The 13,480-nt window shown below is 41.9% G+C and overlaps 1 protein-coding gene across 1 annotated transcript in view; it reads right to left on the bottom strand.

The window, feature by feature from the left end:
- LOC140547158 (mitogen-activated protein kinase kinase kinase 11) overlaps positions 1-3,932 on the bottom strand; it is a 54,593-nt gene extending 50,661 nt beyond the window's left edge. The window contains exons 1-2 of the mRNA XM_072670745.1: positions 3,788-3,932; positions 1,938-3,033 (exon numbers count right to left, since the gene is read on the bottom strand). Coding sequence (XP_072526846.1) covers positions 1,938-2,682 — 745 coding nt within the window. The 5' untranslated portion in view covers positions 2,683-3,033; positions 3,788-3,932. The remainder of the gene's footprint in view (positions 1-1,937; positions 3,034-3,787) is intronic.
- Positions 3,933-13,480: the final 9,548 nt, after the last annotated feature.

The raw sequence follows: 13,480 nt of genomic DNA, 5'->3' as shown, positions 1-13,480 counted from the left end.
AGTTCTCTCGCTAGAGCTTCAACAAACATTATTAACACTGTTGATAATGCTGAGAGAGAAAAAAAAGCTAAAAATAAATCTTATCGTTTGTTGGCTTGATGCCATTTGCATGCTGACTAAACTGACTGGCAAAATGCTAATGCTCATCCATGTGGATATAAATAAAATGATGCTCCCAGGCATCAGGGTTTTTTTAAACTCTGTTTGTGTGTTTTCGTGTGGACGGATGTTTGGAGAAAGCTGTGGCTGTTTCTTATCCAATGAGCTGCTGGAGTACTCTGGACGTGGCTGCTGACCGGCTGTTTCTGTCCTCAGTATTGTCAGATTTGATGGCATGATGCCAACAGACAACACACAAGTCTTGTAGAAACCACAGACCTGTATATAAGTACGCTCTGCACCTTTCACACTGAGCAAAACTGCATTTTCAGAAGCAATGAAGATCTGCCATATTGCCCTTTGCTTTGTTTTTCTGAAGATATGACTTAGAAGATGAATATTAATTTTAAAAAGCTTCATGCTAAGGAACTAAAAATCCTCTATTTGATCATATTTAATTATTAATGGATGGAAAATGGCACTTTTACTTTTTCAATTAAATAGACCAACTAATCAATAATGGAAATAGTGGCTGGGGCTGGTTGCAGCTCTATCCCTCAGACAGTTGTTACACCAAACGGTTATGGATATGCTGCTTGATGCCTGAGAGATGGTTTTACCATGGTTTGAGAAGATTTAGACCCAAAGTGCACAATCAATTCATGGCAGAAGGGTACATGTATGGTGCTGTGAGACAAAGTAGTTCCCAAAGTAAAGTACGTATTTTGCATATTGTCAATGTCAGAAGGGTTAAACGCCTCCAGAAACTCCATCAGAAAGTTATTACAAGCATGGGCAATATGCAATATTTTATTGTATCATGATAAATTTTGTTATCGTGATGCACAATATGCTTTTCTGAGCATATCTAGGATATTGTGATCACCGATTTCACTACAGAGGGTCTAATTAGTCCTAATTAGAAGTGCACTACAAGAATAGAAATCACTGTACTGCATGAGACAGTATAGCAATTATCTAGCAGAAAATCTACTGATGCATTTTGCATGCAATCACATGTTTTGTAATAAATATTGTGCATCATAAAACTGTCTTTTACCTATTTTATATGGCTTCAAACGTTGAACGAAAACTTTCATAGAATGTTGTTAAGCAAAATAGTCCCCTAAAATATTGTGATATAATATGTTTACCATATTGCCCAGCAGTTACACCAAATGGTTAGGAAGACACTGCCTGATGCCTGAGACATCATGTTATCATTGTATTGAGAAACTTTTGGACTAAAACATTCATGGTGGAGGGATACATCCAGGGTGTTATGATGCAAATTAGTCCCCCACAATATCATGATTTAATATTTTTACCATATCGTCCAGGCCTAAGTTACTACACCTAATGGTTATGAATACACTGCCTGATGCCTGAGACCTTATGTTACTCCTGCATTGAGAAGCTTTTGGCCTAAACCATTGGCCTAAATGGCAATGGTGGAAGGATACACACTAGGTGTTGTTAGTTGTTAAAATAGTCCCCTAAAATGTATTCTTTTGCATTTTTCCTGCTATTATACCATCATCAACATAACATATGAAACTTAGAAGATGTGTAGGGCAACTAGGGGTTCTGGCCAGTCAATTAAATGGCTATATTGTGTCATGGTCACCCCTGGTTCCAGCCAACACCACCGTAAAGGAATTAGAGTAGGTAAGCATCAGTACAATCAGCCATTTCACACCACACCCCACTCTGCATGACTCCGTTTACCTCTCAACCACTGAATTATGCTTAAGAATGTGGAATTTCCCCTTCAGACTGCATCAGCACAACAACAGACGAAGAAGAACAGACAATAGTCTGCAAAATGTGTCACTTACTGTTGTTTGATTTGAGGTCACGGTGGATGACCGGCACTATGGCCTCACTGTGCAGGTACAGCATCCCTCGAGCGATCTGCACGGCCCAGTTGACCAGGACGTGTGGCGGGATGCGTCTGCCGGCCAGGGCCCGACTCAGCGGGCCACCGGAGGCGTACTCCATGATCAGACACAGGTTGGGCTCCTGCAGGCACACCCCTTTGAGGGCGATGATGTTGGGGTGTGTGAGCATGGCGAAGAGCCTCGCTTCGTTGCGCACGTTCTGCGCAGTCACGCTAATATCCTCGTCCGGATCCTGGCGGGCCGCCTTGACGGCCACCAGGTCGCCCCTCCAGGTGCCCCGGTACACCTTCCCAAACCCTCCGACCCCTATGACCTCCTCTAGGCTTAACTCCCGGAAATCAACCACCTCAGGCTCGAACTGCAGCTCGTGGGCCACGCTGCCCACATTGGTGGGCAGTTTGCCGTAGCCACTGGGCTTGAGCGAGACATAATTGGAGGGGAAGATGCCCACCTTGTTGTTCACCTTGCCCGCCCACCAGCCCTCGTCTCCGGACACCTCAGAGTCCAAAGACAGGACCTCCACTACATCCCCCTTGCGCAGAGTCAGCTCGTCCTTTCCCGTGGCTTCATAATCGAACAGCGCGGTCCACACAGGGTTGCTGAAGCTTCCCTTCTGAGAGTCCTCCAGGCTTTTCCAGGGGGCCAGGGGGCCGCGGGTGAATATGCTCTTCAGCGGCTCCATGGAAGATTCTCTGTGTGCAAGGTGTTTCAATAGGCGACTCGTTTTGTCGAACTGCGTACTTCCCAGCTCCTCTCTCCCGTTGCGACCCCTCTGGGAGGCTCATGAGGGCCTTCTACTCCCCGCTCCAAGGCCAAGCAGCGCACAATCACACAGCCATGCTCAGCCAGAGCGCTCCTCGAGGACACCCCAACACCTGTGGACATGGATATCGCAGGCCTACGGCTCCATGGAGGTTTTAGGCCGGCTTCAGGCCAAAGGAAGTCAACAGAACGAGGGCTTGCGTACGGAAGAGCCTGCAAGACGCCAATCTTCCTCCATGCACTTACTTCAGCTTCTGCTGCTTCTACAGAGCTGAAACATCATGGGAAGGAAAGGTGGAACATCTGATCAAATATCTCCATATTTAAAATTCACAATAAAAAAAAAATGTCCAAAACAAGAACCCCAGGATTTGCTGACCATCCAAATCCCACAGAGGAGTCCAATGTCCAAAAGCAGAGGAAGATGGTCAGGACTTATCCAAAAGCTAAAGCTTTACAGTCAAGAGGGAGGTGAGGAATAATAGCAGGGGGGACAAAAAAAAAAGTCCATTTAGCTGTCCATTTTGACCTGTCAGTATTTTTAGCCGTCCAGTGCTGTGGTCAGTCCGAGCAGGAAGCGCAGAGGCGCGCAGAAGAATGGCAGGAAAAGAGCGCGCCAGCTCACGGAGGGAGAGAGAGAGAGAGGGAGAGGGAGAGAGAGAGAGGGAGAGAGAGAGAGAGAGAGAGAGAGAGAGAGAGAGGGAGAGAGACACAGAGAGAGAGAGAGAGGGAGAGAGAGAGAGGGAGAGAGAGAGAGAGAGAGAGAGGGAGAGAGAGAGAGATAGACGTCGACTTTAAAAACGCACTTCACCTCAACACTGAAACACAGTGAAATGTCTTACTCCCCTCCATTCCTGACACACACACACACACACACACACACTCTTTTTCTATCTCCACACACACTCCGCGCTCCTGCCCTCGCGCTGATAACTTCACTGCCACCAACTTCTGAACAGGAAGAACTTCGTTTGCTCTCGTTAAGCAAGGCCAAACGAGAGCTCTCGTGACAAGTGTCCCTTTACCTCGCCAGGTGGACGCGGATTACGCTCCAAGGCCCCTGGCTTCGTCTTTCTCCCCACCCGAAAACAAGTCGATCTTCCAGCGTGTCGCAGTCCGCTGTGGCCCCGCAGCGTAGCCTGCTCTCTTCCCGTTCGCCGCGCAGTCGAACCACTCTACGTTGCTGCCAGTAGGCAGACTGGAGGGTGGGGTTTCGCTTTTTGTCGCTGGCCGCTGTCCAATACGCGCACTTGTGTCCTAACTAGAGGCCACTAGTCGCTGCCTTGGCGACGCAAGCTGTCTCGCGCACCTGCGGAAAGAACTCGCTACGCCATAATAAAGCAACTGGCCTGACGTCACAATAGTAGCGCAATAGTGATCTGCGCTGGAGCGCGCGGACACTTCAGGACGAGGCAACACCATCAGCACCACTATACAGTATTTTCTGACACGCAATTCAATGACTTATGTTCATTTGTGAGTTTCTGGTAGAATGAGCTTCCGGGTGGTTTCTTGAAGATAGTTAGCTAACCTATATTTACCTTAGATCGCCAGCCAGAACATATAACGAGCAGAAAAGCTAGTCAGCTAGCATGCTAATGTTACATTTGATCAAATCTAGCTAGCCAGGACATGTGTTGTACAGTATAATGAATAATATTGATAAAGATTTGTTTAAAAGTACAGTCTGATCCATAAGTATTTGGACGTCACCTTAATGAATTTAATAAAGTAATAAAGTAATTAAAATGTTTTTTGCAGCTGCAAAAGTAATCGGACAAATGACTGGTCGGTCGTGGTGTGGCGAGATGTGACCTGTTATGGAGATAAACAACAGGAGTTGATTCCAAGTGTTGAATTTGCTTTTGGTTGTGGTTCATGGTGGAACTCTTAGTATGCGGGTTAAAGGGGGTCATTATTAGGCTGCAAACAAATATAGATAGCAAAAACCTCAGGAGCAATACTACATTCTAGAAAAGTTTTCCATACACTAGTGAGGAATACTGTAGTCTTGTAAAGTGTTTAATACACTAGGAAGGAATATAACGCTGTAGCATCTCATACTCTCTTTACACAAACTAGTAAGAACACTAGAAAGGGTTATATACATTTGCTAAGAATACTACACTCTAGAAAAGTGGTCTATGCATATGCTGGCAATACTACACACATTCCATACACTAGCTAGGAATACTCCACTCTAGAAAAGCATTCTTTACATTGGCAAGCAATACTCCACTCTAGAAAAGCAGTCTTTACATTGGCAAGCAATACTACACTCTAGAAAAGCAGTCTATACATATGTTAGCAATACTACACTCTAGAAAAGCAGTCTATACACTAGCAAGGAATACCACACTCTAGAAAAGCATTCTTTACATTGGCAAGCAATACTACACTCTAGAAAAGCAGTCTTTACATTGGCAAGCAATACTACACTCTAGAAAAGCAGTCTATACATATGTTAGCAATACTACACTCTAGAAAAGCAGTCTATACACTAGCAAGGAATACCACACTCTAGAAAAGCATTCTTTACATTGGCAAGCAATACTACACTCCAGAAAAGCAGTCTATACATATGTTAGCAATACTACACTCTAGAAAAGCAGTCTATACATATGTTAGCAATACTACACTCTAGAAAAGCAGTCTATACATATGTTAGCAATACTACACTCCAGAAAAGCAGTCTTTACACTAGCAAGGAATACCACACTCTAGAAAAGCATTCTTTACATTGGCAAGCAATACTACACTCTAGAAAAGCAGTCTTTGCATATGTTAGCAATACTACACTCTAGAAAAGCAGTCTATACATATGTTAGCAATACTACACTCCAGAAAAGCAGTCTTTGCATATGTTAGCAATACTACACTCTAGAAAAGCAGTCTATACATATGTTAGCAATACTACACTCCAGAAAAGCAGTCTTTGCATATGTTAGCAATACTACACTCTAGAAAAGCAGTCTATACATATGTTAGCAATACTACACTCTAGAAAAGCAGTCTTTGCATATGTTAGCAATACTACACTCTAGAAAAGCAGTCTATACATATGTTAGCAATACTACACTCCAGAAAAGCAGTCTTTGCATATGTTAGCAATACTACACTCTAGAAAAGTTTTCCATACACTAGTGAGGAATACTGTAGTCTTGTAAAGTGTTTAATACACTAGGAAGGAATATAACGCTGTAGCATCTCATACTCTCTTTACACAAACTAGTAAGAACACTAGAAAGGGTTATATACATTTGCTAAGAATACTACACTCTAGAAAAGTGGTCTATGCATATGCTGGCAATACTACACACATTCCATACACTAGCTAGGAATACTCCACTCTAGAAAAGCATTCTTTACATTGGCAAGCAATACTCCACTCTAGAAAAGCAGTCTTTACATTGGCAAGCAATACTACACTCTAGAAAAGCAGTCTATACATATGTTAGCAATACTACACTCTAGAAAAGCAGTCTATACACTAGCAAGGAATACCACACTCTAGAAAAGCATTCTTTACATTGGCAAGCAATACTACACTCTAGAAAAGCAGTCTTTACATTGGCAAGCAATACTACACTCTAGAAAAGCAGTCTATACATATGTTAGCAATACTACACTCTAGAAAAGCAGTCTATACACTAGCAAGGAATACCACACTCTAGAAAAGCATTCTTTACATTGGCAAGCAATACTACACTCCAGAAAAGCAGTCTATACATATGTTAGCAATACTACACTCTAGAAAAGCAGTCTATACATATGTTAGCAATACTACACTCTAGAAAAGCAGTCTATACATATGTTAGCAATACTACACTCCAGAAAAGCAGTCTTTACACTAGCAAGGAATACCACACTCTAGAAAAGCATTCTTTACATTGGCAAGCAATACTACACTCTAGAAAAGCAGTCTTTGCATATGTTAGCAATACTACACTCTAGAAAAGCAGTCTATACATATGTTAGCAATACTACACTCCAGAAAAGCAGTCTTTGCATATGTTAGCAATACTACACTCTAGAAAAGCAGTCTATACATATGTTAGCAATACTACACTCCAGAAAAGCAGTCTTTGCATATGTTAGCAATACTACACTCTAGAAAAGCAGTCTATACATATGTTAGCAATACTACACTCTAGAAAAGCAGTCTTTGCATATGTTAGCAATACTACACTCTAGAAAAGCAGTCTATACATATGTTAGCAATACTACACTCCAGAAAAGCAGTCTTTGCATATGTTAGCAATACTACACTCTAGAAAAGCAGTCTATACATATGTTAGCAATACTACACTCCAGAAAAGCAGTCTTTGCATATGTTAGCAATACTACACTCTAGAAAAGCAGTCTATACATATGTTAGCAATACTACACTCTAGAAAAGCAGTCTTTACACTAGCAAGGAATACCACACTCTAGAAAAGCATTCTTTACATTGGCAAGCAATACTACACTCCAGAAAAGCAGTCTATACATATGTTAGCAATACTACACTCTAGAAAAGCAGTCTATACATATGTTAGCAATACTACACTCTAGAAAAGCAGTCTATACATATGTTAGCAATACTACACTCCAGAAAAGCAGTCTTTACACTAGCAAGGAATACCACACTCTAGAAAAGCATTCTTTACATTGGCAAGCAATACTACACTCTAGAAAAGCAGTCTTTGCATATGTTAGCAATACTACACTCTAGAAAAGCAGTCTATACATATGTTAGCAATACTACACTCCAGAAAAGCAGTCTTTGCATATGTTAGCAATACTACACTCTAGAAAAGCAGTCTATACATATGTTAGCAATACTACACTCCAGAAAAGCAGTCTTTGCATATGTTAGCAATACTACACTCTAGAAAAGCAGTCTATACATATGTTAGCAATACTACACTCTAGAAAAGCAGTCTTTGCATATGTTAGCAATACTACACTCTAGAAAAGCAGTCTATACATATGTTAGCAATACTACACTCCAGAAAAGCAGTCTTTGCATATGTTAGCAATACTACACTCTAGAAAAGCAGTCTATACATATGTTAGCAATACTACACTCCAGAAAAGCATTCTTTACATTGGCAAGCAATACTGCACTCCAGAAAAGCAGTCTATACATATGTTAGCAATACTACACTCCAGAAAAGCATTCTTTACATTGGCAAGCAATACTACACTCCAGAAAAGCAGTCTTTGCATATGTTAGCAATACTACACTCCAGAAAAGCATTCTTTACATTGGCAAGCAATACTACACTCCAGAAAAGCAGTCTTTGCATATGTTAGCAATACTACACTCCAGAAAAGCATTCTTTACATTGGCAAGCAATACTACACTCCAGAAAAGCAGTCTTTGCATATGTTAGCAATACTACACACATAAAAAAGACCATTATATACACTAACAAGGAATACCACACTCCACAATATCCACAATACACTATCTAGCAATACCACCCTCTAGAAAAGTATTCTACACACGTTGCTATCAATACTATCCTATAGAAAATCATTCTAGGCACTAGCTAGGAAAACCACACTTTAGAAAAACAGCTGGTCCCAGCGCAGTGCTCTCCAAGCCACTAGGGGGATGTGTGTTGCTCTTCCTGTTTGGAGAAAAAGCTGCTTTTCCATGTTAAGCCCTTTGATGGCTGTCCACAGTGGCCCTTTGTTGTAAGGCTGCATCCCAAATCATCCACTAATCCCTTTCCCCTACTGCCACAGTGCAGACTTACTTACTTTAGTGGACAAAAGAACCGTAAAACACAGTACTACAGGCTTCCCAGTCGATTACAGCGGAGCCAGTGTTTATGGGCGTTTATTTCAAGTCCCTATAAGTTTTCTCTAACTATTAAACACATACCCTTACTCTTTCCCTTCTGTCTCTCTCTCTCTCTCTCTCTCTCTCTCTCTCACACACACACACACACACACACACACACACACACACACATAGCTGAGTCATCATTTCTTCAGGAAGGATGCAGTTGTTTTCATGGCCCAGTAGCTGCCCCGGGTGTTACAATATATAAAAGGAGGAACAGATAGAGAATGGGCAGCACACATACACACACACACACACACACACACACACACACACACAAAAAAAAAAAACTTAATTGACTTGTATAATTGAGTCTTGTTGCAAAAATGTACATCAGATAACAGACATTTACCATTCCGTCATTGTGTTGTTGCTTATACTCATAAATATTAATGGTATTTATCATGAGTGTTATTATAGTTGTGTATTTTATTGATGCGTTCTTTGTCTGTCAATTCAAGATGAACATGAACACTCAAGCCAAACAATCAGTCAGTTATTTTGTACAGGGACAGGCCATCTGTAGCTATGATTTAGCAGCAGGGACAATTTCTTAATTTTCTCTAAAATTATTTTAATAAATGAATGATGACGCTGTGAAGCACCCACTCTCTCTAAACCCTACTGGTGTAGAGCCATCACCACAAAACTCAGCATCAACATCTAACAACTCTAGGAAACAACTCTCGTGGACTGATGAAGTTAACATAGAATCTTTGGTCATTATTTATATTTTATTTTCTAGTATTTTCTTTCTAATTCTACCCCAGTTTCTACTTGATGTGGAAGGCCAATTACCCAATCCCTGTTCAAGTAAACTCCTCCTATCACTAGCAATGCCCCCAACACTAGGAGGGTGAAGACTAGCACACGTCACCTCAGACACATGTGAAGCCAGCCAGCGCCTCTTTTGCAACTGCCGCTGGTGCAGCATTGCTAGACATCCACTGCATTCGGAGGAAAGTGTGAATTCCCAGCTCCCCAGCTCCAACAGCTAACAGATGCCTGTGCTGACCAACATCACACTAGGAGTGATGTGGGGAGGAAATGCCATCAATCCACCTCTGAGAGAGCAAGGCCAGTTATGCTCTCTAGGACTCCGGCTGCTGATGTCAAGCAGTATGACCTGGGATTCAAGGCAGGGTGCACAATTTCCAACTGTTAAGCATGAATGCTGGGAGGATTGCTAGAAAGGTAAATCAGGACCGCTGTTTGACTGCAGGACCTTTAGGAAGATTTAGCAGACTATGAAGTGGTGGTGCACTGTTCTACTGTGCAGCGATACCTGCACAAATATGACTTTCATGGAAAAAGTAAGTGGATCAGGATAAGAGCATCTGTTAAATGCTGTAAATGTAAATGTCTAGAGTGAGTGAACAGTTATACAGGATGTACCTAAAGCTTTATTGGGCCTTTATTCTACGTTAAACAAAAGTGATTGCCAAATCCCTCCTTTGATGTTTACACAATTGCATGCCACCAAGGCAAGTATGGTAAGTAAACACAGCTTCACCATGGGAGCTGTACTAGTTTCTTGCATATGCCACAACAGACTGCTTATATTGGTTAATACTGGGAATAGCAGACCTTAACCATTCACAATATAGGCATCTACAGGTAGCGTTGTAAAAGTAGGCCTGTAGTTAATTGGTGGTTACCCCAGTGCGCTGTCAGCTGTTACACTAATAACTAGGCCGGTAAATGTGAGCTCGGCCACTGGGTGTTACAATTTCTTTACAGTGAAGTAGGCTAGAGGGCTATTTGGGGGTTGTCCAAGGTGAAACCAGGCCTCCTGTAAAATGAAACTCTGGCTATGCATACAGTGATTAATTACTCCAGGAGGCAGAAGATAGGAGGAAAAGAAAGTCAGTTCTGTTTTGGTCATGAACTTCCAGCGGTTTATATTGGCAGAACAACCAGAAACACTTCTCACAGAAACAAAAGCCAAAGAATCTGAAAGAACAAAGGTCAAAATGCATCCAGGACTGGGGGATTTTAAGACTGGTAGTATTTCATGAAGTTATACAGTTCAGTTATTAAAGAAGAACTCCTGCATAGTTTAATCACTGAGATGTAGCCTAATGTTACTAACAATCTGATCTTAAAATACATCCTCAAAACACATCCAGATCTTCATCTGTTTCACTAACTGACTCTGAACTGATTTATATAGTGGTGGTGACAGGAACCAGAAGTAACCATGACAACAATACAAATATATATTTTATTGACTTACTTTTTAAAACCACCAGTGAACCCACACAAGTCTTCTGGGGGTTTATATGTAATGTTGATGATGGCGAAACAGTGGCAACATTCTCTTTGGGGACTATTTTACCCCACAACACCCTGCATGTATCCCTACTTTAGTCCAACTTTAGGCCAAAAGCTTCTCAGTTCTCTGATAACATAATGTCTCGTCAGGCATCAGGGGGTATCTTCATAGCTATATCTGCTTCCATTCACCACCACTGTAAACAATTCTGACTGGGTACGTTTCTCTATATTTAACCATTTCATACCAAAACATACCACAGTGAATAACTTTGTTTCCACCTTAACTGTTTAAAACTGTAAAAGATTTTGATACATCAGGGACAATAGGTTTGATTTGTCAGGGCAACTACTGCTTAACTGTGTTTTTTTTTTTTTTTTTTTTTTTGCAAAGCAGGATTTCTCAGTGCAGCTGGGTAACTTCTTTGTACAAAAAAAACATCATTTGTTTTTACACTCCCATTTTCCAGAAACCATGTTGTTTTTTAAGAAAACAGGATGATTGTGTTACTGCTCCTTCAAGGCTTTGTTCAGACTGCCAGCCCAAATCAGATTTTTGGCATATCTAGATAGTATCCAGATTGATTTTTGATCGTCTAGACAGCCAAAAACACATGAAACTGCTAATCAGATGCATATTTAGAGGTGGTATGAAATGCTATTACAATTATATTTGTACAGATGTGTCACTCGCAACACAACAAACAACGACCATGGTAAATGCAGAGCGATCTCCACCAGTCACTAATTGAAATATCTGTTCATGGATAAAGGGGAAAGGCCTCCTCTATGGCGAGATCGTTAACCAGAACCAGCCAAAAAGGACATGTTATTGAGCCGAACACTAAAAACTATTCATGCATATTAAAGAGTTTATCAGTGATTTAAACTCTGCGCCTGGAACAGTCATTTGACCTTCAGTTTCCAGTAGCTTGTCCTCTCCCCATTCATAGAAATTAGAGCATGGGCTTGTGTTACTGACAATTACCGCCACGATGACAGACTTGAACAGATTGATGAAAACGCCCACGTCAGTACCCCAGCAACCCAGGCAGATAGGTTTGTGATGTCCAGGCATGCAAATCCTGTCTGATCACTTGCCAAAAGAGACTGCTACATGTAGAATAAGCTTTGCTCTGATTGACTGCTCTGTATTGAACCTCATTTAAAAAGTCTAGAGTGAACTACTCACTAAAGCGCTGCAGGCCAAACAGGCAGGTAGGTGTAAATACATTGTTTTTGTGACAAAGTGGGGAGTGAATGATGCATCTTGAAGCTTTGAAACTTTGTTTATGTAATACATCCAACTCCTCTGAGGGACATTTGGTTTTCCATGATCTATGAGTCTTTTAAGATAAGCTTGACTTTTGGCTTAAAGAGCCCCTAACATGGAAAAAGACTTACGGAGAATGGGAAAACTCCCCATTTATGGAAACTAAGCTGCAAAAACAGCATAGACGTGTCCAAAACTGTGCCCTGTTAACTTTTGGAATTTTTGGTAGCCTAAAATGTTCCTAATAATCAATTAATTCAACTCAATTTAACTCTATTTCTATATCGAGAGCTGGGTTCGAGCCTCTTTTGAGCAAGCCAGGAGTGACAGTGGCAAAGAAAAACTCCCTCAGATCAAGAGGAAGAAATCCTGAGAGAAAGCAAGACTCCTCTGGTCATACTTTTGATGTTTATATTACAATATAGGGGTCCGAGTGGTCCAGTGCACTAAAGGCGTGGTCACTATGATTAGAGGCTAACTGGTTCAAAAAGGTCATGCTGCTAGCCATCAAAAGCCGAGGCCCAGAGAGAGCACAATTGGCATTGCTCTCTCCAGCGTGGGTAGATGTGTCGGTATACAGGTGTGTGTGTGTGTATATATATATATATATATATATATATATATATTCCCAAGGTTGGCCCATTCCTCTATGCAGATCTCCTCTAGAGCAGTGATGTTTTGGGGCTGTCGGCGGGCAACACTGACTTTCAACTCCCTCCAAAGGTTTTCTATGGGGTTGAGATCTGGAGACTGGCTAGGCCACTCCAGGACCTTGAAATGCTTCTTACGAAGCCACTCCTTTGTTGCCCTGGCAGTGTGCTTGGGATCATTGTCATGCTGAAAGACCCAGCCACGCTTCATTTTCAATGCCCTTGCTGACGGAAGGTGGTTTGCACTCAAAATCTCACAATACATGGCCCCATTCATTCTTTCATGTACACGGACCAGTCGTCCTAGTCCCTTTGCAGAGAAACAGCCCCAAAGCATGATGTTGCCACCCCCATGCTTCACAGTTGGTATGGTGTTCTTTGGATGCAACTCAGCATTCACTCTCCTCCAAACACAACGAGATGTGTTTGTACCAAACAGTTCTACTCTGGTTTCATCTGACCATAAGACATTCTCCCAATACTCTTCCGGAACATCCAAATGCTCTCTAGCAAACTTCAGACGTGCAGACGGATATGTACTGGCTTAAGCAGGGGAACACGTCTGGCACTGCAAGATCTGAGTCCCTGACGGCGTAGTGTGTTACTGACAGTAGCCTTTGTGACGTTGGTCCCAGCTTTCTGCACGTCATCCACTAGGTCCCCCCGTGTGGTTCTGGGATTTTTG

This window comes from Salminus brasiliensis, chromosome 24, assembly GCF_030463535.1.
Source record: "Salminus brasiliensis chromosome 24, fSalBra1.hap2, whole genome shotgun sequence".
NCBI classification, from domain to species: Eukaryota; Metazoa; Chordata; class Actinopteri; order Characiformes; family Bryconidae; genus Salminus; species Salminus brasiliensis.
The sequence above is the reverse complement of the archived record's forward strand: the minus strand, read 5'-3'. Positions and strand labels throughout refer to the sequence as shown.